Below are 26,110 nucleotides of genomic sequence, written 5' to 3' on the forward strand. Positions count from 1 at the left end.
TAATTACCACTGCTGCCACAGCCTTACTTAGGGGTGTAATCCCACCTCAGCAGCGAGTAAATCCACGCATGTCATCAGGACAGCTCCTCACTGCAGGGAAATGCTCAGTGCAAATGGAGAGTCTTGTGGAAAGGTGAAACCAGAGTCTGTCGGTGCCTGCAGCTCTTGTTCCAGCTCCTTCAAAGGCACGTGTGTTGCAAGAACCCTGCCTCGTCCTTGTGTCTGCAGCATTTCTCAGGAGTCACTCTTTGAGGTTATTCATCGCTAAAATCCTTCACGGTTCCTGCCTCTCCTTCAGCATGAGAACTGGGATGTTCATTCATCTCACTAAGACATCGATGAACTCCCTACCCCTCAAAGGCAAAATACAGGGAGAAAAGAATCCAGGCTGATTATGGCAGGGATTAATGAGCATTGAGGCCTGTATTTATGACTGAGTGTGCAGTTCAAAACCATGTCCTCGGGCTTCAATGCTTGCAGCTCTCTGAATTTGCAGTTTGGAATCCCAGTGGGGCTGATTCAGCCTTCCTCATCCTAAAGCTGATATATTTAAATCTCATCCACCTTAGGGATTGATGCGGGTAATTTTGTGCAAGCCTGACTAGAGCTGAACCGCGCATGTAGAAAACAAATGTTATACAAGCTGAGAAGTGTTTTGGCCAATGTAACACTGAAGAACTCAGAATAAACCAACTTCTCTCACTGCGTGGTTTCCTACACGTGCTCTGTTTGGAAGGAAGGAGCTCAACACCATCTGCTCCCTGTGGATATGGAAGAGCTGATGGCCAACGCCTCGTGGTTGGTGCAGCAGCTGCCGGCCTGTTCCCTGCCCGTGTGGTGGGACAGGGATGGCTGGGGTCATGTGTGACCCAGGCTTGGTCCGTGTGGCTCAGACAGGGCTGGTTCCTCAATGCTGGCTCTGGTGGGTGCCTGCTGAGGCAGCATGGCTTTACATCAATTTCCCGACTCCTTAGGTTTCACTAACACATCCCATGGCAGCTTCCACTCTGAAATTTATTACTTGAGTTCCACAGTGTACATTATACGTAAGTGCACGGTGCTTGTGGGGTGAATCCTGCAGCTGCGGCGGTGCCAGGGACGTGCTGCTGGCTCTCGGCATTCCCGCAGGCAGCGGCACCCCGGGCCCTGCACACAGCCGGGCTGTCCCCGGGCTGGCCCCGGGCTGGCTCCGGGCTGGCCCCGGGCTGGCTCCGGGCTGGCTCCGGGCTGGCTCCGCTCACCCTCCAGCCCCAGTGGAGCTGTCCTGCTTGGAAGCCTGGGGATGCTGGTTGACGGCAGCTGAACAGGAACCAGCGTGTGCCCAGGAGGGCAAGAAGCCAACGGCACCTGGCCTGTCTCAGCAATAGTGTGGCAGCAGGAGCAGGGCAGGGACTGTCCCCTGTGCTGGCACTGGTGAAGCACCTCGAATGCCGCGTCCCGTTCTGGGCCCCTCATGGTGAGAGAGACATTGAGGGGCTGGAGTGTGTCCAGGGCAGGGAACGGAGCTGGGAAGGGGCTGGAGAGTTCCTGAGGGAGCTGGGAAGGGGCTGAGCCTGGAGAAAAGGAGGCTCAGGGGGGCCCTTGTGGCTCTGCACAGCTCCTGACAGGAGGGGACAGCCGGGGGGGTCGGGCTGGGAACAGGGAACAGGGACAGGAGGAGAGGGAACGGCCTCAGGCTGGGCCAGGGCAGGCTCAGGGTGGGCAGCAGCAGGAATTTCCCCATGGAAAGGGTGCTCAGGCACTGGAACTGCCCAGGGAGGATTGGATCCCCATCCCTGGAGTGTCCCAGGAAGGGCTGGAGGCGGCACTCGGCGCTCTGGGCTGGGGACACGGTGGGCGTCGGTCACAGCCTGGCCTCGCCGCTGTTGCAGGTCTCTCCCAGCCTCGGTGGTTCCGTGGCCCCTCCAGGAGCGCTGCTCGCGGCCCGGGGCGGCTCCGGCGGCGGGCGGGGCGGGAGGCGGCGCGGCCGAGCGTGACGGGGAGGGCGGGAGCGAGCGGAGCCCGCAGCGAGCAGCGACCGGGCCGCCGCCGCCTCCGCCTGCGCAGCGCCCGCACCGACCCCGCAGCGCCATGGCGGCCGCGGCCGCCGAGCCCAGCAGCGGCCGCTACCAGCAGGTGAGGGGCGGCGGGGCCGGGGCCGGGCGGCTCCCGGGGCGGCGGGGCCGGGAGCGGGGCCTGTGCTGGCGGCAGCGCCCGGGGCGGAGGCCGCGGGTCCCCGGGGGGGTCGGGCCGGGCTCGGCCGCGGAGCCGCTCCCCGCCGGGCCGGGGCTGGGTGTGCCCAGTGTTCGCCCAGGCCCGGGGCTGCTGTTCGCTCTGTCCTGGGCCCGGGTGTTTGCCCAGTCCCGGGGCCGGGTGTGTCCGGGGCCGGTGTTTGCCCAGTCCCGGGCCGACCTTGGCGCAGGGCGCTGACCCCGCCGGTCATTTCCCCCCAGGGCCAGGGAACGGTCTCGTTCCGCGTCGTGCCGAGGTCACCGTTAGGTTTCTTCCATCTTTTACCTGTGGACTCCCTCTAGGCCAAGGGCTGCCCTTAAAGAGCTCCCTCGGGAATTGGGGTCGTTCTTCTCTTGCTGCCTCCCGATTGTCTGCAGTGCCGGCCCCACGGAGAGGGCCGGGTGTCACCTCTCGGTGTGACCCAGTTCTGGCAGGCGCCTTTCTGACATCAGACACGGAGAATTCTTTACTTAGAGAAATGGAGAAATCCCTCAGAACAGCAGACAGCTCGCTCCTGCTGAACAGAGGCTCTCCCAAGAAATCGCTGTGTTGTGACTTTTCCTGGGTAGCATTCCCAGCGTGGGTAGGCTGGCGCTCGGCAGAGTTCGAGATACACCCTCCCTTGGGATGGAGTGCTTGTCTCGTCTGACAGCTGCAGGTCTCCGTGTTTTTACATACTGGAAATGTAGAAGTTAAGTAAAACTTAGGCTCTTTTTTTTTTTTTTTTTTTTTCGTTCAGTGCTAAACAGATGTGCTCACTTACAATGACAAATCTCTTTGTGTTGTTCTGGGACCTGCTAGGCACAGATAACCAGGTTTGTGCACTAATCGCCTTTCCTGGCAGAGTCCTGCTGGTGGTGACCCCAACAAGTGTCTTCACAAATGCCTTTCCCAAGGGACGTGCAGCGTGTCCCATCACCTGGAGCAGTGGGGATGGGTGACACAGTCGCTGAAGGACCCCACTGCCCGCTGTGGTGTTACCTGGCTGATGCACACACTCCTGGTTTCCCCTGGGAGGAGTGTGTAAAGCTGTTGTTTGCCAGCTCAGTGTTGTGTGCTCACACCTCGGGCAGAGCCAGGGCAGACTCATCTGCGGAGATTAGGGAGCCAGGCTGTGCCAGAGGATTTGCACTGCTAAAGACAAGCACATAATGGAGGCCTGTGGAGCCACTGGTTAGACTGGAGTGAGAGGCAGATTCTCACATGTAAATGTATTTACTTTTGTGCAGCTGTTTAGGAATTGCTTCTCTTTCCTTGCCCTCTGCCAGAACCCAGGTGTTCCCGTTGTGAAGTGTGTTACCACTGAACTGGCTCCTAATGCTTGTGTTGCTTCAAAACCCTGCAAGCTGTGGAGATGCAGTTGGGATTTAGATAAAGAGAGGATGAGAGAGTGGGAGAGTCTCTGTAGCATTGCATGTGTCAATTTCCCCCCCGTATTTTGAAACTTATTGTGTGTGGGAATGTACAATAATGAATGTACCATGTGCCGAGGAAGAGAGACTGATAGTGAAGTGGTAACTGCAAGGGCTAGAGTGAACACAGGACCCAGTCAGTGGAGGTAGCCTGGAGAAATTCACAGCAAGCTCATTTAATCCTTTAAATGATTGGATTATGAGTCAGTGGAGGAATTTTTAAAGCTTGATGGTTTTGGGTGATGGGGTAATGCATTAATGGAATTGGTTATATAGGTAGGTGGTTCCTGTACTGGTAAATGTGATTGACTGTCCAAACATGCCAGGGACATGTAACCCTCACTCTGGGACGGGTTCCTGACGTATCCATGTGTATGTGGGAGCAGCACTGAGGTGTGGGCACTGTGGAACCTGTACAGTATTTGTAGGATTCCTCAATTGTCTGTATTTTCAGGAAAAAAGGTGAGAGTTAGTGACCATGATCTGAGCACAACAGAACTCGATACCCCAGTTTGAGACCTGTGTGTTTCCTCTCCTCTCCCAGGCCTTCCTCAGCCTTGCAGGTGGGATGTGGGAAGGTGGGAATGTGGGCTGTGCTCCATCAGCAGCCTCCTTCTTCCCTGCAAACTCCCAGCCCGTGTCCGTTCACCATCGTGGGCAGCGTGCAAGGGCCGTGCACTCATTTATTTTCCAAAGCCAACTTCCTAGCCCATGGCTTTGTTCAGGCACGAGATAATCTGATAAAAAGTAGCCTGCAAAAAGTGATGTCTTTGGGCGATGTGAGTCTGAGCTCACGTACTGAGGAAGTGCAGCTCCATGTAAAGTAAAACTGAAACTCTGGAGAAGGGATTTCAGCCTCCCCCACCCCTTCCATGGGGAGCAGGGCTGGGACAGGCTCAGACTGCTGGATTTGGATCCTCCTCTGCAGGCCAGGTGCTGGGGCTGTGCTTGTGGAGGTGGGAATGGAGAGGTTTGGGAAGAAGGAGAGAGAGCTGCAGCCCGCCCTGGTGCTGTTATTCCGGGCACTGCTGTGTCCCCAAAAAGGGACACTGAGAGGCTCTTGTCATTTCAATCTGCCTTTGGGAAAGTTATACAGGGATGCTGTTGGGATTAGTGGGCTTAAAGCCTTTCCAGCATAACCCTGGATTGAGAGTTCAGTTGGCAGAACTGTATTTCATCCTTGGAATAAAAATTACCCTGAATTCTGGAAAAAATAGTCCAGCTTTAACAGGTTTATTTACACTTGTGTTTTCCAGGCATGCTTTGCACTTGGAGCATTCAAAAATACATGTGAGGTGTATGAGTAATGTAAACCCACCTAGGAAATGGTGGGAGTGTTAAATAATGAAGATGTATTCCTTTTTAAGTGTTGTGTCTTCCTGTTCCACTTGTTGAAGGTTTACGTGGATCATGAATCATTCCACAAAGGGAGGTGTCGATGGGAAAAATAAGGAAGAAAGATTTTTCCATTTGTTTGTTTTTCGTTCTGTGAAAACTGTAGAAGAAATACATTACTGGAAATAGAATGGGAATAGAGTTTAAATCCATGAAGAACTGCAATGCTTCTTTAATTTCTGGGGAGGCTGGAGTGGAACAGGGAGGCAGATATCAGTTCCTGCCTTGTGTGTACCTTAAGCTTGTGTTTAATTTTTCGGCTGAAATGGGCACACAGCTTGAAACAAAAAATGAGAACATCCCAAATCTTTTCATGTCAGCAGTTAGAATCAGAAATGTCAGTGACTGTTTCCTCAGTGAGGTCCTTGCAGTGTGCAAGATGTGCTGGCTAAAGATAAGAATGGTAAGAAAAGTTGCGGGGTAGGTTGTTTGCATATTTATTTATATATTTTATTTTGTTTGTAAGCAGAATAGGAGATGCCATTGACATAAACCCAGTAAAATTAGAACAATTGCAGAGTGAAATTGTTTGTGCAGCCTCTGCTCTGAGGCTGTGCTGAAGCTGCCCCGTGTCCAGTCTCAGCTGTGCTCAGGTGACCAAAATCTGGTTATTTTCCTCTGAAACATCCACCTCTGTAGGCCACAGTACCTGCCAGGTAAGTTTGCAAGGGTTTAGTGATTCTGTGTGAAAAAGTTATTATAGAATTTCAATACATTCTGTCCCTAAAAATCAAAGGATGTGGGAAAGGCAGGGAAACAGCAGCAGTCCAGGGTCATCTCACAGCTTGTGTGGCAGGAGAAAATAGCTTTGCAGGCAAACTTTTAAATACAATATTATCTCAGGCATCAGGGTGGTGTTGAGCTCTGAGTTGGGCTCTTTTAGTAACTTTGCTCTCATGACTAAAATTCAGTGGTGCTCAGTAACCCCACTGGGAAGCAGCTGTAGGAGCAATCCCTGAGGGCTTTGGGTTGTTGAGTGCTCCCAGGAGATGAGCAACCTTTTTCTGTGGGTTTGGCATCATGACTTAGAAGTAACCATACAGAATGCAAGGATCAAAAGTTCTGTGTGTGTGTGTGAATTCTGATCCTTTGTCATGGGGACGAGTGAGCAAAATTCAGTATCAAGGGCTATCCAATCATTCTGTTCCTGCCTGTTGTGAAATATCCAAATTTGATCTATTGCTGGCACAGTGGGATTTTTTCCATGGAAGATACTTAGCCTTCTTCATATGACCATTTAAAAAATGTGATATTTAAAAATGTTTAGAAGTCTTACTGAAATACCCTAATGTCCAGAAGAATATTCATCTGATTCTAAATATTATGAGAAGGCCTTATGCTTTAAGTGTGGGAAATTTAATTACAGGCTATCCAAGATTAAAACCTAATTTTTCCATATTAAGACCTTGATTCTATCAAGTCTAAGGCCAGTGTGTGGCACAGGTTTGTGCTGGCCCAAGTGCTTGTTTCCAGTCTGTCCAGACCAGTCTAACTCCCTGTTTGAACAGAAATGAGGGAATTAGGCCAGCTTGTTTCCCAGGACCGAGGAGCATTTCTGTGGTGTCAGGCCTTGGCTGCAGTGAGTCAGAGGACAACACCCTCATGAGCACAGGTTGTATTTTGTGGACATAAAATTGGTTTTGATTTGTGTTTTTGCCTTTTGGTGGCTCACGGGGTTGTTGCCATGGCCCCCCTCAGCTGGATGTTGCTGCTGGCTCCGTGTGTGCTCACTGGGTGCCAGGGAGCTGCTCCAGCTGGGTTTGGGGAGTGGGGGCACAGTTTTCAGTGCTTTGTTAAAAGGGAGGAGTATCTCAGAATCTCAAAGTCACTCCGTTTGGAAAAACCGAGTCCAAGTTGTGCCAGATCCCCACCTTGTCCCCAGCCCAGAGCACTGAGTGCCACCTCCAGGTGCCACCTCCAGGGATGGGCACTGCAAACCCCCCTGGGCACCCTTTCCATGGAGAAATTTTCGGGTTGGCTTGTGTAGGGAGGTCACTCCCAGGGCTGGGCTCTGCTCAGGGCTGGTTCCCCAGCGTGAGGCTCGGGCAGGAGCATCAGCATCTCCCCAGGGAGGGTTGGCTTGGCACAGGTGCCACTTGTGTCACCTGAGAGGTGCTCAACACACCTGTGCCAGTGCAGGGGCTGGGCCAGACACTCAGGGCTCTCACTGCTCCGGGGAAATGGAAGAGCCTACTGGAGAAAACAGTTATTTGCTCATCAGGGAGAGAGCTGCAGGGTGTGGGTTGGCTTGTCTGGTAGCTTATCATTATTCCTGCTGATTAATAAGCTGATATTAAGTTACAGGAATTTGCAACAACATGGAGCAAAAGTCAGGATTTTCAATCGGGGTGTGTTTAATTAAGTAAAGCAAAAGTCAGTAAAAATAACTCTGCTTTTCAGAGTTGGCAGTGACTTTAATTTACTTCCAAAAGGCTGAGGATATGTAATGATATGTGATCTATTGCTAAGGCCAAGCTTGTAGTAATGCTGGTTTGATGTAGTGATGCTGATTTAGTGTAAAGAATATTTACACGTGCAGCCTCAGAACTTGGCAAAGGAGAGTTAAAAAATAAAGATTCAAAACTATGAGAGCAGCACATATGCTGAGTTTAGGAAATTTGGAAGAATTAACCAATGTATTTATTGGAAATGCTTTCTTCAAAGTAATGGAAATATTTACATGGAAATACTTCCAAACAGCTTGGAAAATTTCAACTTTTATGTTGCCGTGGTGTGTATTTATATGGGACGGGTCTCGGACAGGGCAAGTGGCAGCCAGAAGTGATGTCCTGCTCAGTGCCAGCCTTCTGATGCTGGGGGTTTTTTTGAAAATAAATATCCCTGGGTGTTCTCTCAGTTAACTTTCTGTTGTTTCAGCAGTCTGGTGAAAAAATCCCAGCCAAGCTGTTGTTTCAATAACTACACGCATGGCTGTAAAGACTGCCTTATTTTTTTATGCCACGAAATCCAGAACCTTGCCTGAAAAGCTAAAAATCCATCAGTGAATCTAGGAAAGAATTATCCCACAGCCTCAGCAGAACAGACTGAAGTCAGACACTGCTTTTAACCAGGCTCTCTGGGTTCTGAAGGCTCGGGGGAATTCTCTGGGAGCCGAGTCCATACCTGGAGCTGTGCAGGGCAGGTGGGAGCCAGGGCCAGGCCAGGGCAGCAGTGCAGCCCTGCAAAGCCTGATGAGTCATTCTTCCTGTCACATGAACCCTCCCTGCTCTGCTAAAAGGCACTTAGTTGAATTTTAGATGCCTGGAATCATTAAAAAGGCTGGAAGGCATTTGTGTACCTTGTCCATTAGAAGAAAAATATGTTTTCTATAACTGTAACCTCCTACAGCCTCAAGCTCAACTTCAGAAAGTAGCTGCATTTTTTGTGTCATTATCCATTACCTGAATTGGGATGTTTGAAGGCAGCAGTGAATTCAGCTGCTTTCTCCCACGTGACATTGGTGGAAGGATATGTATTTCTTTTTACTATTGAAAGAAGCACCAGTGGTAGGAGTTAATATTCCACTCAGTATCTGTGTCCTCTTTGTTTCATTTCTTCCAGTCTTGTCACATGTGGTGCTTTCTTCCCCACTCCCTGGTGGCTGTGCTCTCAGGCTCTACCTGCCTTCTTTCTTACAGGCATGAGGGGTTGAATTTCTGCCACCCCCTCACCTGGAGAGCAGGTAGCAAAGGGCACGTGGAATCCAGAGAGTCCCAGCTGTGACAGAGCCTTTCCTCCTGCTAATAGACCAGGTCCTGCACAGGCAGAGGGAGAAAAGAAGTGCTGAATTTTTGTGGATAGACTGACAATAAGCATGGTGGAGCATTTTCTGAGAATTCATAAACTTGAAAGCTGGGGGAATCATGGAATCACAGAGTGGGATGACCTTAAAGATCATATTTTTAATCTTTTTTTACTCCTGCCATGTCCAGGGATCCAGGGGCAGCCTCTCTGGGCAGAGATTGAATCAAGCAGTTTGGCTCTGTGTTTTCCTGTCCCTTCCATTGCCCCTCTTACTCTGTGCAGGGTGGCTTGGGATTTCTGGAGTAATGCTGTCTTTTTATAAAAAAAAATTAAAGCATATTCTAATAGGCAATTGCTTCTCAAGTTAGTTTGCATTTACTTGTAATGTAATACTTGTAAAACCGTGGGGTTTTATAAAATGAGGCGTTTTTGTCCTTGGAAAGGCTTTGAGAAGACAAAGGTGTGGTGGGAGTTGCTGCAGCTCCTCCTGTCCCTGCTCGGTGCCCTGGGGCTCAGTAAAGCTGCAGGTGAGGCAGGTCCTGCCACCTCCAGCCCCAGGGCCTCACACCCTGGGATTGTTTGCTCTGCCTCACATCTGGCCAGGGAGCAGCGCTGGGGCTGTGTCCTGCTGACAGCTGTGCTGGGAGCTGCTCCCTGGAACACGGATTAAATTTTCATCCGGATCACTGATTTCTCCTTCTTCAAGGAGATGGTTCAGCGTTGTCATGTGAGGACTGCTTATCCACAAAGCTTGGGGCTGACCCAAGCACTCTTTTTCTTCCCCGCCTAGTCTGTTTGGAAAATGTTCCTGGGCAGCAGAGTGAGCTTCAGCTGACGTGGAACTGGAGTGCAGGACTGTGGTGCTCTGCTGTTCTGCTGCACCTGGACTGGCAGACAGCGCTCCTGATTTTGTTCTGGTGCTTTCCAGAGTAATTTCCTCCCTTTTCTCCCTCTCAGCTGACCCCTTGGACCTGCCAGCAGAACCACTCGTTGCCATCTGCTAAGCACAGTCAGGACTTTCACAGAGGATGTGGATGTAGAGTGATCTGGAGCAGACTATAGTTTGTGGCCTTTCACTGGCACAGAGCAGCTGTGGCTGCCCCTGGATCCCTGGCAGTGCCCAAGGCCAGGTTGGACACTGGGGCTTGGGGCAGCCTGGCACAGTGAGAGGTTCCCCATGCCAGGGGGTAGAATGAGATGGGCTTTCAGGGATGGCCCAACCCAAACCATTCTGTGATCTTTGATGTTAAGCTGCAAAAGGAATAAAACTCCAAAGCACAGAACACTTGGATATCCAAGATCTGCATTTAGATGAGTGAGCTGATTTATTTTCCCCTGATACAAATAAGATAAGAACATCCCCCCACGCCCCCACCCCTGTGTTAAAAGCTCAAGGAGAATGGCAGCATGTATCTCCAAAGAAAAGAAAGCAAAATATCCTGGATGGCTTCAGGAGCAAATGTGTGGGATTGCAGGAGGGAGAGCTGGAGGAGACATTGTTTAGTGGTGATTTCAAACGAGGGCAGTGCCTCCTGCTCAGCCCAGTGCTTCAGTCTGGAGGTGCTTGTTTGAGGTGAGTTGTTCTGCAGAAAACCTCAGTGCCTTTGCTGCTGAGGTGATGGGAAATGGAAGGAAGGGGAACATGAGATGGCAGCTGTAACCTCCTTTCTGGCCTGGTACTGCTGCTTCCCTGATCAAAGCTGCCATGGCACACCTGCCTCGTGCGGGTGATGCTGGATCTGTGATAGCTCCTGGTTATTTATACAGAGCCTGTGGGAAGCACAGTGCACAAAATAAACCGGCTCCTTTTCAGTCATGCAGTGTGAAAGGTTGAAGGGAAATGGCAACATTTATACTTCTGTGCATCATTATGTAATGTATCCATGGAAAAAAACCTTCCTTAGCAAAGCCACAGGCAGCAATGGAGCCTTTTGTTGGGTATCTCGCTGTATTTCTTTGACTAAAAACAGATGCAACTGCAGCTTCCTCAGTGTGAGCTGAGGAAGTGCCAGGGAAATGGAAAGGTACTGGAAAGCTGTGCGCTGTGCTTTGCTGGAGTCCAGGTGTGTGAGGAGAGGGTTTAAAAACAGCATTAAAACAGGGATGGAAGATTGATCATTTCAAGTGGGAATGCTTCGGAGGGAGGCTGAGCAGCTGCTCTGTGTCCCGTGGTGCTGCAGAACAGTCTCCTTCCAGAAGGGTCTGTTGTGTGCAGTTAAAGCTGCAGGGGTGGTGCCCGAGCCCTGAGCAGCCCCCTGACCCCTGGTGTGTGGTTCTGTTCAGCTGCAGAATGAAGAGGAGCCGGGCGAGGCCGTGCCGGTGGTGAACGACGCGCCGCCGCCCTACAGCAGCATTTCTGCAGAGAGCACAGGTACTCTCACCTGGGCAAAGGGCTGGCATTGCTCTGCTGCCACTGACTGCTCTCCCCATCCACGGCTGGCTCTGCAGCACCTCCCCAAGCCACAAGGATCAGGATTGATCCACGCAGCCTGTCCGTACTTGTGGTTTAGGAGACGCAATTTGGCTGCACTCATCTGATGTCATCCCATCGAGGGGTGTTCAAGTTACAGTTCACAGTGTTCTCAGTAAATTGAAGAGAGTTAAAAATCAAAGTGCTGGGAGGATTTGTGGTTCCCCTCTTATTATCTGGCATTTGGATGATGCTGTGCCCCTTCCTGAAAAGATTCATTACTTAAAAGGGTTTAAAGAATTCACTTTTCCTGCACTTTCCAATAGCTAAGCACTTGGCCATAAGGATGGGACTTTGAATCATCCTCCTGTCCTGTCACTAATAACTGTAATAACCACTTGGATCTGGAAACGTGACTGCTTCTGAGTATCCAAGTCAGCAGAGGCACAGCACGTGTTGTTTTAAGCAGAAGTACAGCCAGACATGTTCAGTGAGTGTGCTCTGAGTTGCTGGCTATCAGAGAAGGTGCTCCTGTGCTTTTCCCTTTCTGCTTTGGGATGGCAGGAGGCTGGGAGGGGAGGAAAGGTGGGGAGGGGAGGAAAGGTGGGGAGGGGAGGAAAGGTGGGGAGGGGACAGCCTGGGGAATGGGGCTCCTTGGGAGTCGCCTGGAGCACTGCTCGTTCCCAGCACGGAGCTGCTGAGGAAGTGCTGAGTTCCCTCCTGTGTAACTCCTGAGTGAGTTCCCTCCTGTGTAACTCCTGAGTGAGTTCCCTCCCGTGTAACTCCTGAGTGAGTTCCCTCCTGTGTAACTCCTGAGTGAGTTCCCTCCTGTGTAACTCCTGAGTTCCCTCCTGTGTAACTCCTGAGTGAGTTCCCCCCTGTGTAACTCCTGAGTGAGTTCCCTCCTGTGTAACTCCCGAGTGAGTTCCCTCCCGTGTAACTCCCGAGTTCCCTCCTGTGTAACTCCCGAGTTCCCTCCTGTGTAACTCCCGAGTGAGTTCCCTCCTGTGTAACTCCCGAGTGAGTTCCCTCCTGTGTAACTCTCAAGTTCCCTCCTGTGTAACTCCGGAGTGAGTTCCCTCCTGTGTAACTCCCGAGTGAGTTCCCTCCTGTGTAACTCTCAAGTTCCCTCCTGTGTAACTCCTGAGTGAGTTCCCTCCTGTGTAACTCCTGAGTGAGTTCCCTCCTGTGTAATTCCTGAGTGAGTTCCCTCCCGTGTAACTCTCGAGTGAGTTCCCTCCTGTGTAACTCCTGAGTGAGTTCCCTCCTGTGTAACTCCTGAGTGAGTTCCCTCCTGTGTAACTCCCAAGTTCCCTCCCGTGTAACTCTCGAGTTCCCTCCTGTGTAACTCCCGAGTTCCCTCCTGTGTAACTCCTGCGTTCCCTCCTGTGTAACTCCCGAGTTCCCTCCCGTGTAACTCCTGAGTTCCCTCCTGTGTAACTCCCGAGTGAGTTCCCTCCCGTGTAACTCCTGAGTGAGTTCCCTCCCGTGTAACTCCCAAGTTCCCTCCTGTGTAACTCCTGCGTTCTCTCCTGTGTACCTCTCGAGTTCCCTCCTGTGTAACTCCCGAGTTCCCTCCTGTGTAACTCCCGAGTTCCCTCCTGTGTAACTCCTGAGTGAGTTCCCTCCCGTGTAACTCCTGAGTGAGTTCCCTCCCGTGTAACTCCCGAGTTCCCTCCTGTGTAACTCCTGAGTGAGTTCCCCCCTGTGTAACTCCTGAGTGAGTTCCCTCCTGTGTAACTCCTGAGTGAGTTCCCTCCCGTGTAACTCCCGAGTGAGTTCCCTCCTGTGTAACTCCTGAGTGAGTTCCCTCCTGTGTAACTCCTGAGTGAGTTCCCTCCCGTGTAACTCCCGAGTTCCCTCCCGTGTAACTCCTGAGTGAGTTCCCTCCCGTGTAACTCCCGAGTTCCCTCCTGTGTAACTCCTGAGTGAGTTCCCTCCCGTGTAACTCCTGAGTGAGTTCCCTCCCGTGTAACTCCCGAGTTCCCTCCTGTGTAACTCCCGAGTTCCCTCCCGTGTAACTCTCGAGTTCCCTCCTGTGTAACTCTCGAGTTCCCTCCTGTGTAACTCCCGAGTGAGTTCCCTCCTGTGTAACTCTCGAGTTCCCTCCTGTGTAACTCCTGAGTGAGTTCCCTCCTGTGTAACTCCTGAGTGAGTTCCCTCCTGTGTAACTCCTGAGTGAGTTCCCTCCCGTGTAACTCTAGAGTGAGTTCCCTCCTGTGTAACTCCTGAGTGAGTTCCCTCCTGTGTAACTCCTGAGTGAGTTCCCTCCTGTGTAATTCCTGAGTGAGTTCCCTCCCGTGTAACTCTAGAGTGAGTTCCCTCCTGTGTAACTCCTGAGTGAGTTCCCTCCTGTGTAACTCCCAAGTTCCCTCCTGTGTAACTCCTGCGTTCTCTCCTGTGTAACTCTCGAGTTCCCTCCCGTGTAACTCTCGAGTTCCCTCCTGTGTAACTCCCGAGTGAGTTCCCTCCTGTGTAACTCCCGAGTGAGTTCCCTCCTGTGTAACTCCCGAGTTCCCTCCCGTGTAACTCCCGAGTTCCCTCCTGTGTAACTCCCGAGTTCCCTCCTGTGTAACTCTCGAGTTCCCTCCTGTGTAACTCCTTTTGTGCAGCTTACTTTGACTACAAGGATGAGTCAGGCTTCCCGAAGCCGCCGTCCTACAACGTGGCCACCACTCTGCCCAGCTACGACGAGGCCGAGAGGACCAAGGCCGAGGCCACCATTCCCTTGGTTCCTGGCAGGGTGAGTGTCCCTGCCATCCCTGCACTGCTGCGTGCAACTCCAGCTTCAACTCCTGCCCGTCATGTGTCATGACTTTTAAAATTTGTGTTGGGTTTTTTTTGTGTTTTTGAAGCTTCCTGGGGTGGTGGTATTCCACACTTCTGAGAGTCCTGTGGCTATTATTTTTTTTCCATTTTCCTCTGAGCGCTGTGATGATGTCAGACATCTCAGCAATGCCAGCATGTGCTAGCCAGATTAGCTTGGCAAGCTGACATAGGACTGTGCTGTATCCCTGTGCATGGACACTGGGGGTTTTGTTGGGTTTTTTTTTTCATTTTTAAAAAAGATTTGGGATTAATTCTTCAGCTGTCCAGCATATCTACCCTTGATACTCCTGCTGCTTACTTAGTTGACTTTTCTGGAGGTCAGTGTAGCTGATACAAGGATGGTAAAACCATTCTGTCAGAATTATATCTTTCTGTTTTTTCAATATTATCTCTTGTTCAGCCATTTCCTCCACCCCTGCTAGCATTAGAAGTCCTCTGCTCATTGCACTTCTTCACAGAAGCCAAATTCCTTGCTGAGATGATAATTTTTTGATGAGTTGAAGAATTCTTCACAGTGAGAACAAGAACATGCTGGATCTTGACTGTGTTAAAAATAAAGATACATTTCCTATTATATAGATAACATTTCATGCCCTGCACCATTTCAGGATGAGAAACAGGAATTTTTTCGTGCTTGCATTTGTAGCCTTTTGAGATTTAGGATTCCAGCCCTTTTTTTGAAGAGTCACACCCAGAAGTAGGGTTGCTGTGTGGACTGGACTGACCTAAATCCCCCATGTGCTGCCTCCCTCTGCATTGCAGGATGATGACTTTGTGACACGGGATGACTTTGATGACACTGACCAGCTGAGGATAGGAAATGATGGCATTTTCATGCTGACTTTCTTCAGTAAGTACCTGATGGAATGAACTTTTTTCCAGAATAGTTAGGGTCACATTTATGTTTATGTAGCACCAGGAAAAACATGTGTGCAAGGGGTTTATGTTTTTTTTTTTTCTTGGAATATAAAGGTGTCTTGACCTGCTGCTTTTCTCCTGCTTTCTCAGTGGCATTCCTCTTCAACTGGATTGGATTTTTCCTGTCTTTCTGTCTGACTACTTCAGCTGCAGGACGATATGGGGCCATTTCTGGCTTTGGTCTCTCTCTTATTAAGTGGATCCTTATTGTCAGGGTGAGTTGTGTGGTGCAAAACCAAATACAGACACTGATACTGTTTTTTTTTCCCAGCAGGTTTTTATCTCATACTGAAGTTAGTGATAAATTTTGGTGTTGTTTTTTTTTTTTGTTTAAATAATGAAATAACTTTTGAGCTACTTATTCAGTAAGAACAGAGCTTTTTCATAACTGTATTCTGTTTATATGCTGGAATGACAACTGTAGTAAAAGAAAAGAAAGATTGCACACCCAGATATGCTTTGGGGATGCTCCATCCCTGGAAGTGTCCAGGTTTAAGCTGGATAGGGATTCCTGGGATAGTGGAAGGTGTCCCTGTCTGTGGCAAAAGAGAGGAGCTGCAGGAGCCTTTCCAGCCCACTCTGGGATTCTGGGATTCATTCTGTGTCTGACAGAGGCACTGGCCTGATCAGAGTGTGGTTTGTGCTGAGCAGCAGCAACGCTCTGATCCTGGGAGAACATGAACCTCTGCAGCCTGCTGTGCCCTAGGCTCTCCTCTGGAAAGGAGGGGATTCTCTAAAATGCAGGATAGCTGCTGAGGAGAGGGAAGCAGGGCCGTGGGAGGAGGAGTGAGGTTTGGAGCAGCAGTGGGAGAAGGCCGTGGGTGCCCTCTGGTGCAGCCTCCCTGCGGCACAGGAGCGAGCTGCCATCCTGCTCCAGGCTTTTTGCTATTACATTTTTTGAGGGATTGGGAGAAAATCCATCAGGGAATCTTTATTTGGGGCCTGTGAAATGGTGGCATTCCAGGCTGAAAGATGAATGTCAAGCAAAGCAGCTCACTGGCTGTAAGTAGAAGTCGAGAGCGTTCATGTCAGAGCTGTCACTTCCCACCCTGTCTTTTGGGGCTGGGAGTTCTCATTTGTAAACACAGCATCTCTTCACTTTTCTGTAGACAGTTTTTGTGGTCATCTTGGTACAGAGGTGTTAAGGACTCTTTGCTGGATTAAGAGCACTTTTCTGTAGACAGTTTTTGTGGTCATCTTGGTACAGAGGTGTTAAGGACTCTTTGCTGGATTAAGAGGTGTGACAGAAGGAGGTGACATTAACTGTGGATTTGATTCAAATGCCAGTAACTAACTTATCTTTTGCTAGGTTTTTAAACTTGAATAGAACAAACCCAGAGGAATGATACTGTATTTATACTGAAACTGTGAACTTCAGTGCTCTCACAGTGCTGGTGCCTTTCATTTAATAGCAGTAATTTCCCAACTGGGAGTCTTGTCAGTGGGTTCCACAGATGTGGATTGCTTTCCCAGCTGGTACAACATCCAACCTGACAGTGTAATGAATGTGCTGCACTGCTGCAAGCCTGCTCTGCCCTTTCAGAACCTGCAGCTATGCTTTATAAGCAGCCAGGACACAATTTAAAACAGGAATATTTGCCCAGTGTCCTTGTGCCTCACTGATTGCCAGAGTTCATAGCTGGGTGTTGAATCTGTCCCATTCCTCTTGTTGGAGCTGGTGCAGAAAAACTATAAAGAGCAGTTTGTGGAGGTAACTCATTCCTGCAGCTGGTGAAATGCAGCATTCCATGAGATCTCTTGTGTGCAGCCCTGATCTGGTTACTGCTGAAATTGGTCGGGACAGACATTGACTCACAAACTTCCATGTGCTCTAAACTGTATTTTTTGGCTGTTTTTCAGTTCTCCACCTATTTTCCTGGTTACTTCGATGGCCAGTACTGGCTTTGGTGGGTCTTCCTTGTACTAGGTGAGTGTCTGTGGGGGGAAAGATGCCTGAAAACGCTGTAAAGTCAGTTAGGATTTTGTGAGCATTCCTTATATGTGTGTATAGATGTCCAGATGAAATGTGAGCCTCATACTCCTCTGACTGAACACATTCAGGTTTTAAAGGCACATGTAAACACTGTCCTTCTGTTGCCAGTTCTTTGTGGCAGCATCCTGACATCATCCAGAAGTTAAGAAGAGAATAATGCTTGTAACTGATGTTTTGTCTGCTCTTGCATCTTAAATGGAAGAGTGGATTGTTGCCTTCCTCATTTTATTTTCTTTTTCCTGCTTTGAGAGTCACTGGATCTTGTTTGGAGTCGAAAGTTTTGTGGTTGCCCAAGGAAAGTTTGTTTTTGAAGTTACCTGAAATGGAAAGGTGTTACTGCTACCAAAAATAATTACTGTGTGTGATCAGCTGCCGTGCATCCCAGTGATGAGGTTCCTCTCCCTCTCCTTGAAGAAGCAACACCTGTGTTAACTGGACAAATGTGTCTCTCCCCTGCAGGTTTTCTGCTGTTTCTCAGAGGATTTATTAATTATGCAAAGGTTAGGAAGATGCCAGATACGTTTTCCACTCTTCCCAGAACCAGAGTTCTCTTTATTTACTAAAGGTAAATATTTTCTGCTTTCCTGAATTTGTTCTGCTTTGATTTTAACTCTTATTTAGTGACTTTTCTAGGCCACACTTTCCACTGCTTGAATATTTTTAGAACTCAGGGAAGCAGGGAACAGTTGTTTCTTGGTACCCCCTACCCAGCTCCTGAGTCTGCAGAGCCCAGACTGACCTGATGGGAGGCAGAGGAGCACTGGACATTTCTCCCTGAGTTTTTGCTGTGAGGAATTGGATATTCATTTGATTCCCTGACTAGATACTGTGAGAACAAAACCCCTGCCCCTTGGTACTGCAGTGTATTTGGCAAATGTGTCTTTGAGAATAAACCACATGCCTGAAACACGTGGTGTGTCCCAAACCCGAGGAGAGGTCACAAAATGTTGTTAGAGGGGCGTGCCACTGCCTTTGGCTTTTGTCCCAGAACGAGCAATTTGTCTGAATTCTGCTGTTAGAAACTACTGCCAGGTTCCTGAAGAAATGACACCCTTGCACACCTTTGCTCTCCTCAGTCCCTCCCTCACACCTGAGCTGTCCTGCCTGAGCAGGAAAAAACCTGAGTGCCTGGGAGTCTTTTGCTTCAGTGCTGAACCTCAGCCTGGCTGCCTTAATGGGGCTTTAAAGGAGGAGGCTTAAGTAGCTGAAGCCTTGTAGCATAATTTCCTGCTCACAGCAGATAATGGCCTGGCATTAACTGTCCCTCCCCGAGGGGAAGGAAATCCTGGAATAGGTTGCTTCCCAGCTGGGGAATGCAACATGATGCTCCCTTTAGAAATATCATAATAACACTCCATTTCCCCAGAGAGGCAATTGCAGCTGGGACAGTCAAAGAAACCAAACCAACCCCAGCTTTAAATTGGGGGTCATTAAATTGTTGAGATTTGAAAACCGAGCCTTGGGTTTCCAAATGCACTTCCCTTTTATTAGAAACTGCAAATTGCCCACGATTCTGCTTCATTTCCAGGCTGTGAGGAGAACCTGCAGCACAGAGCAGCCTTTGTGCAGTGCTTTCCTCTGGTGATAGTGTGTAAAAATAGTTCAGCCAATTTCTTTACGTGTTTCAGTTCTGTTTAAGAAAGTTCTGGTTTGTGACCTCCTCCAGGGTCTGTAATGTCCTCCCAGATTCCTGCTGAGTCACCAGAGGGTTCATTTCCCCCACTTTATGGTCACAGAATGTGAGCATTTAAAGTCAACTTTATCTCTGTATTTTGTCTGACTGAACAATTTTTAAAAAAAATTTTGCTCCTTTACCAAAACTTTATTTTTTATTTCCTAAATGAACTCTGTGGTTTCTTTTTGCATAGACTTCTCCTATGTTTGAAACTACAGTTTTAGAGACCTGGCTTCCCTCCTTGCTTGTGGAGGTGTAGAGTGTTTAAATTCTTATTTATGTGTCATTTTAGAGCATTTTCAAAAAGCACTTTCAGATATGCTGAGATAAATGTCCAGAATAATTCATAAATATTTCAACTGTGATACTTCCTCTGAAAAGAAATCTTTAATTCTGAATTCTGAGTGAAAAAAAAAACACAAAAGACTTGGATTTTTAGTGTATTATTGTCCTTAGATGAGATTTCCTCTCCAGGGCATGATGCAAAGGGCACAGTGAGGGATTATTTTTATTTCAGAGCAGGGATCATTTTTAGAAAAGTAGGAGGGCAGTAATGAGTGCAAACCAGAAAATACAACCTGGTGAAATGAATCTGGTGAAAAGCTGGAGTTTACTATTCCAGCTGTGTGTGCAGTAATGGACATAATCCTGGTGTTATCCTGTAAAATACACACAGATTCCTGAGCACTTTGCTGGAGTCACATCATTGTGTGCTGAGACACTTCATAAGCCCTTAGACATCCTGTGCTGTGTGAACAACATCCTCCTGTTATCCAAAATAACCCTCTGACTGCAGTGTCGGTGTTCAATATCCTTCTCCAACAGATGTTTTCTGGCAAATGTCTTCCTGCATTAGTGAAATCCCCCCCAAGAAGCAGCAGGACACCTGCAGGAAGTGAATCAAGGCTCTGGAGCAGAAGAAAAAATAATCACCTGCTTTAAAATAAATAAATAAAAGTACTGTTGGAAAAAGGAAAAAAAAAAAAAAAGGAGAAGCATTTCTTTCGATTTGTTTTTAGGTGTAAAATTTTAATAATTAACGCAGAATTCTGTAACTGTTGACTCATTAGTGGCTAATGTTTGAAGCAGCTCTTGCAGTGAGTGCTGATGGAGCCGTTCAGCCGGGGTTTGTGGTGCTTGGGCAGCAGGAGCCGTCCCGGGGCCAGCAGGGGCCAGGCTTGCTTTAGTTCCTGCTCCAGCCTGGGAGCTGCCCGGGCCCTGCCTGGGCTGGGCAGAGTGTGACACCCTGGGCTGTGTGTGTGACACCCTGTGCTGGGCAGTGTGTGACACCCTGTGCTGTGCAGAGTGTGTGACACCCTGGGCTGGGCAGTGTGTGACACCCTGTGCAGTGCAGAGTGTGACACCCTGTGCTGTGCAGAGTGTGACACCGTGTCCTGTACAGTCTGACACTCCATCCTGTGCAGAGTGTGACACCCTGTGCTGTGCAGTGTGTGACACCCTGGGCTGTGCAGTGTGTGACACCCTGGGCTGGGCAGTGTGTGCTCTGTGTCCTGTACAGTCTGACACTCCATCCTGTGCAGAGTGTGACACCCTGTGCTGTGCAGTGTGTGTGACACCCTGGGCTGTGCAGTGTGTGACACCCTGGGCTGGGCAGTGTGTGTGACACCCTGTGCTGTGTGTGTGACACCGTGTGCTGTGCAGAGTGTGACACCGTGTCCTGTACAGTCTGTGACACTCCATCCTGTGCAGAGTGTGACACCCTGTGCTGTGCAGTGTGTGACACCCTGTGCAGTGTGTGTGACACCCTGTGCTGGGCAGTGTGTGACACCCTGGGCTGTGCAGAGTGTGACACCGTGTCCTGTACAGTCTGACACTCCATCCTGTGCAGAGTGTGACACCCTGTGCTGTGCAGTGTGTGTGACACCCTGGGCTGTGCAGAGTGTGACACCCTGGGCTGTGCAGTGTGTGACACCCTGGGCTGGGCAGTGTGTGTGACACCCTGTGCTGGGCAGAGTGTGACACCCTGTGCAGTGTGTGTGACACCGTGTCCTGTACAGTCTGACACTCCATCCTGTGCAGAGTGTGACACCCTTTGCTGTGTGTGTGACACCCTGTGCAGTGTGTGTGACACCCTGGGCTGGGCAGTGTGTGTGACACCCTGTGCTGTGTGTGTGACACCGTGTGCTGTGCAGAGTGTGACACCCTGTGCTGGGCAGTGTGTGACACCCTGGGCTGTGTGTGTGACACCCTGTGCAGTGTGTGTGACACCGTGTCCTGTACAGTCTGACACTCCATCCTGTGCAGAGTGTGACACCCTGTGCTGTGCAGTGTGTGTGACACCCTGTGCTGTGCAGTGTGTGACACCCTGGGCTGTGCAGTGTGTGTGACACCCTGTGCTGTACAGCGTGTGACACCCTGTGCTGTGCAGTGTGTGTGACACCCTGTGCTGGGCAGTGTGTGTGACACCCTGTGCAGTGTGTGTGACACCCTGTGCTGTGCAGTGTGTGACACCCTGTGCAGTGTGTGTGACACCCTGTGCAGTGTGTGTGACACCCTGTGCTGTGCAGAGTGTGACACCCTGTGCTGTGCAGAGTGTGACACCCTGTGCTGTGCAGTGTGTGACACCCTGGGCTGTGCAGAGTGTGTGACACCCTGTGCTGTGTGTGTGACACCCTGTCCTGTGCAGTGTGTGACACCCTGTGCTGTGCAATGTGTGACACCCTGGGCTGGGCAGTGTGTGACACCCTGTGCTGTGTGTGTGACAGCCTGTGCTGGGCAGTGTGTGACACCCTGTGCTGTGCAGTGTGTGCTCTGTGTCCTGTACAGCCCATGTAAGCCCACATCCTGTCCAGCCCACACGTGCCACATCCTGTCCAGCCTGTGTGCATCGTGTCCTGTACAAGCCATGGAACTCCATGTGCTCCGTGTCCTGTCCATCCTGTGTACTCCATGTACATCGTGTCCTGTCCAGCCCTGTACTCCGTGTCCTCTCTATCCCTGTATTCCATGTCCTATCCTGTCCATCCTGTGTACTCCATGTACATTGTGTCCTGTCCACCCCTGTACTCTGTGTCCTGTCCCTGTCCGTCCCTGTACTCTGTACTCCATGTTCTGTCTGTCCTTCCCTGTCCATCCCTGTCCCCCTTGTCCTGTCTGTCCATCCCAGTCCATCCTTGTCCCCGTGTCCTGTCTGTCCATCCCCTATTCATCCCTGTCCCCATGTCCTGTCCATCCCTGTCCCCATGTCCTGTCCATCCCTTTCCCCGTGTCCTGTCTGTCCACCCCAGTCCATCCCTGTCCCTGTGTCCTGTCCATCCCTGTCCCCATGTCCTGCCCCTCCCTGTCCCCATGTCCTGTCTGGCAGCGCAGGGTGACTGCAGCTGAGGTGACAGCACCTGGAAGCTGTGTCAGCAGGGGTGGCTGCACTCCTGCAGTCCCCCAGCACCCAGGGGCCTGTGGAGGAAGAGGGGTCGCTGCAGTCTGGACTCTGAGGTGTCATTGGGAATTGAGAGGTGGCACAAGTATTAACTTTTAACAGTCTTTATTCTCGTGTTGTAGTATCCTTTCTTTTTGCACCACCAACTTTTTGGGCTCTCCGGTTTTCACGGAACAAGTCTGTAGTGTAAAACTAAAAGATCATGTTGCAACTTTGTATAAAAACCATCTTGCAAAACAAAGGCCTTGTTTTTTCTTTGGCTTGGGACTTTTGAGACAATTCCTAACATACCTGTAATTCTTGCTTTTATAATTTGTGTTAGCAGAGACTCTGATGCATTGGAAATGTAGATTTAATGTGCACTCCTGTGCTTTCTGCCAAGTGGTCATTCACTTTGGAGTTTTACAATGTTCAACCTGTAAATACAGCAGAACGTCAATAAATGTCACTTCTGTAGCAATTGTTGCTGTAGGACAATGTTTCATTGAGTTTTGATGTGTTATTCCTGGTTATCCATGACAAACACAGATTATCTGTGGGCATTCCATCTCTTTCCATGGAAGGCGTAACACAAATCTCCAAGGTGTCCATCTTTTTTGTAACCAAGCCTGTCAGGAAATGGTGATTCCATTTTGGGGGATTTGTTGGATTTTTTTGATACTTACACAACTTACCTGACCCATGAAAGTGGTTTTGGTTCACAGCTGAACTTCTCAAATGTACAGTCCCCAGGAACAAGCATTTGGGGCTGACAGAGATGGATAGAGGTTCCACAGATTCCTCTTTAAACAAGAATAAGTGAACACAGAATTAGGAATTTTATCCTACAAGGCAGAATCTGCAGCATTGGGGAACTCTGAATCACATTTGCCCAAACTTGGTCGATCAGCCTCATGTTTGCTCTCCTGGCATCTGGGCCTTATTTGGGCTTGAATATCCAGAGAACTGGAATATTTGGCATTCCTGTTGCTCCTCCTGTGGGGGCCTGAAGCTGCAGACACCTCCAGCTCTGCATTCCTGCACAGACAGAGGCTCTGGGGGGGACAGGGTCTGGAGAAGCCACTGCTGTGTTTGGTGTGGGTTCACACCGACCCCAGGCTCAGATACTTGTGCTGGGTGTGTGACAGCTCAGCCACTTCACACCGCCTAAGTGGCAGGGCTGTGCTCACCTGCAGTGACCTAGTGAATACCTCTGGCCTTCCCCAGCTGCCAGGCTGGGGATGGAGGCTTTGGGGCTGTGGGGGGCAGACACGACTGGAGCTGCTGTGCCGTGGTGGGGAGAGAGCTCGGACTCCCCAGGGCTACTGACAGGGCTGGATGGGATATTGGGAAGGCATTCCTGGCTGTGAGGGTGGGCACAGGGTGCTGTGGCTCCGTGTGCCCAACCCGTGCCTGCAGGGCCTGAGGAAATTCCTTTTTACATTAAGTTTTCATAGCACCTACTCTTGTTTTCACTGCCTTGTGTTCAAAAGATGGCACAGCTTCCATGGGAGCAGAGAAGAAACCGAAGTGTCTGAAAATACACAAAATACTCCAAACCTGGAGGCAGCTGGGTTAAAGAACTATTTAAAACCTCAACACAGAACATTTACAAGGGCTGTTTTAGTGCTGATACCTGTTACTCATCACATAAAACACTTCACAGTGTGGTACTGGTGGGGTCCTTGTGTTCCCCCCAGGTCCTGGGAATGCCCAAATCCATTCACTGCTCCAGCTGGTTGCTCAGCTGGGCTGCCACCCCATCCTGCTCAGGGCTGGGTGCTGCTTAGAAGGAGAACTTCCCCTTGGCTTTTTCTTCTTTGAGACTTTTGGGTAAAATGGACAAAAGCCAGGCAGGGGAGGAAATTATCAGAGTACAAGTATTAAGTCACTGTTTAAAGTAAAAAATCAACCACAAGATATATCCTAGAAAGTAATTACAAATCATAGGACTTACATAGATACAAACCCTATTTTGCTAAGCTTAAACTGTGTTAATAAAGCCTCATATCAATGAATGTAACAATAAAGCAAAAGGCAGGGATCTGTGCCAGGCTCTGGAGCATCAGGAAGGTCTGTGCTGGGTGCCATGGTGCCAGGGGATGAAACATGGTCCATGTGCCAAGTGGAGCGAAGAACAGGAGCGCTCTGGACTTGCTTTTAAAAAAAACTCGACTTAATAGAAGCTCTGCCAAATAAAAAATTGCTGTTTCCAAAATATCCATCACCCCTCAGTGAGCTCTAATGGGCCCCTGAGCTGTGACCTCGGGTGTTTTTCACTGGAGCTCCTGGGATCCCCCCTGGAGCATCCCTGGGGCACTGGGGGTGGCCTGAGGGGCAGTGGGTGAGGGCAGGGTGTCCCCAGCCCGCGGGAGTCACCTGGAGTGGTGTCACCTGGAGTGGTGTCACCTGGAGTGGTGTCACCTCTGGGCCTGGAGGCAGCACGAGGGCCTTGGTGGGCCAGAACGCCCCGTGCCACGGTCACACAGCACAGGGACAAAGTAGGTGGCAGCTGAGAGGAGCCATGGGAAGAAAAGCCCGTCTTCGACCAGATCCTGTGTTTGGTTTTGTTGTTGCTTTAACCAAAGTGGCCGGAGCGCCGTAATTAAAGGCTCAGTGGCTCTAATTGGAGTAGGTTTAAACTCGAGGTCAAAATCCCTTCTGGCACTTCCTCTGCCTAATAACCATCAACAGAAATCAAACAAATCCGAGCGGCTCCAGCCCCTAATCTGTGACCGGCAAAGGTCGTGCTGCTGATAAGGGAACTCAGACATGGAAACGCAGCCCTGTGGCCCCACAGTGCTGGGGGACAGCGGGGACAGTGCCACGGCCACGGGTGGCTGCTGGGGGCCGGCTGATGCTGGGCAAGTCCCTGGCCGCGGGTGTCGGGTTGTCCCTGGTGCCCCATCCCAGCCAGGATGGGGCATCGTGGTGCCACCGCAGCCCACGGGGCGGGAGCTCAGCATCGCGGTTTCACCGAAATTCCCATTTTCTGTGGACATTCCTTCCACCGAGGCTGTGCTGGGGATGCAGGAGGAGATTTTACAAGGCACAGCTGATCCCGGCGGGTGTTGTGCCCCCCCCGGCCACCCACGGCTGCCGCTTCCTGCCACCGCCGAAGGTCACTGCCCTCGCCACTTTAACTGCTTTGCTAATTATGCCCTAAGCCGGACCTTTAAAGTGATCTGGGAGGAGAAAAGGAAAAAAAAAAAAAAAAAAAAAAAAAAAGAAGAAGAAAGGAAAGCAAAGGGGTTGCAGATGTGCAGAGGCCAAGCTCGGCAGGGCCGGGAAGGTGGGGCCGTCCCCCCTGCCCATCCTCACCGCGACGCCTCCGGGAGCTTCTGCCTGCAGGTCGTGTCACTGGAATGGTTTTGGGGTGTTTGTTCCTGCTCCTCTCTCTGCCAGGCCCCGCACACCCCGTAGCAGCTGGGTTAAAGGGGTCCGAGTGTGCTTCGGTGCCCTGGCTTTCATCTGGAGGGTTTGCCCCGTGCCAAGGGAGGGTTTGCCCCGTGCCAAGGGAAGGTTTGTCCCGTGCCAAGGGAGGGTTTGTCCCGTGCCAAGGGAGGGTTTGCCCCGTGCCAAGGGAGGGTTTGCCCCGTGCCAAGGGAGGGTTTGTCCCGTGCCAAGGGAGGGTTTGCCCCGTGCCAAGGCAGCCCCCGAGCTGCGGCCGGGTGGAGGTGGGAGCGGCGCTGCCCTGAGGCTGCCGAGCTCTCCGGGATGGGATGGGATGGGATGGGATGGGATGGGATGGGATGGGATGGGATGGAGACACAGCTCCTGTGCAGCACCGTCCTGTCCCCAGCCAGCCCGGCCTGCCGCGGGTGTCCCGGCACGGAGGAGCCGAGGCCACCCTCCTGCTGCCGGGGCTCCTGGGCAGCGCTGCCACGGCACACGGCACTCCTGCCACCGGCTCTGCACTTCCAACAGGAGCACCGAGCAGCCAAAAAAATCACAGAATCCCAGAATGATTTGGATTGGGAGGGACCTTAAAGCCCCTTCCATTCCATTCCTGCCACAGGACACCTTCCACTGTCCCGGGCGCCCCAAGCCCGTCCAGCCTGGCCTCGGGCAGTGCCAGGGATGGGGAGAGGGGAGCAGCTGCAGCCCCAGCGGAGCCCTCGGTGCTCCCAGGGCAGCTGTGATATGT

At 50.7% G+C, this 26,110-nt stretch overlaps 1 protein-coding gene across 1 annotated transcript; it reads left to right on the forward strand.

The window, feature by feature from the left end:
• Window positions 1-1,985: 1,985 nt before the first annotated feature.
• NDFIP1 (Nedd4 family interacting protein 1) lies at window positions 1,986-22,444 on the forward strand. The gene is made up of 15 exons (XM_053991045.1): window positions 1,986-2,115; window positions 11,046-11,133; window positions 13,785-13,915; window positions 14,764-14,851; window positions 15,010-15,134; window positions 16,780-16,846; window positions 17,372-17,477; window positions 19,413-19,846; window positions 19,966-20,082; window positions 20,131-20,201; window positions 20,252-20,320; window positions 20,439-20,533; window positions 20,743-20,809; window positions 20,877-21,094; window positions 21,164-22,444. The coding sequence occupies exons 1-7, from the start codon at window positions 2,071-2,073 to the stop codon at window positions 17,473-17,475; spliced, it is 648 nt and encodes a 215-aa protein (XP_053847020.1). The 5' UTR covers window positions 1,986-2,070; the 3' UTR covers window positions 17,476-17,477; window positions 19,413-19,846; window positions 19,966-20,082; window positions 20,131-20,201; window positions 20,252-20,320; window positions 20,439-20,533; window positions 20,743-20,809; window positions 20,877-21,094; window positions 21,164-22,444.
• Window positions 22,445-26,110: the final 3,666 nt, after the last annotated feature.

Source organism: Vidua macroura, chromosome 15 (assembly GCF_024509145.1).
Source record: "Vidua macroura isolate BioBank_ID:100142 chromosome 15, ASM2450914v1, whole genome shotgun sequence".
NCBI lineage: Eukaryota > Metazoa > Chordata > Aves > Passeriformes > Viduidae > Vidua > Vidua macroura.

What these genes read in the sequence shown, in the direction of transcription:
- NDFIP1 (XM_053991045.1), top strand. Translation starts at nt 2,071, where the DNA reads ATGGCGGCCGCGGCCGCCGAGCCCAGCAGCGGCCGCTACCAGCAG. An exon ending in GCAGCGGCCGCTACCAGCAG is followed by an intron (nt 2,116 to 11,045) that starts GTGAGGGGCGGC and finishes GGTTCTGTTCAG; the next exon opens with CTGCAGAATGAAGAGGAGCC. An exon ending in GTGGGTCTTCCTTGTACTAG is followed by an intron (nt 16,847 to 17,371) that starts GTGAGTGTCTGT and finishes TCTCCCCTGCAG; the next exon opens with GTTTTCTGCTGTTTCTCAGA.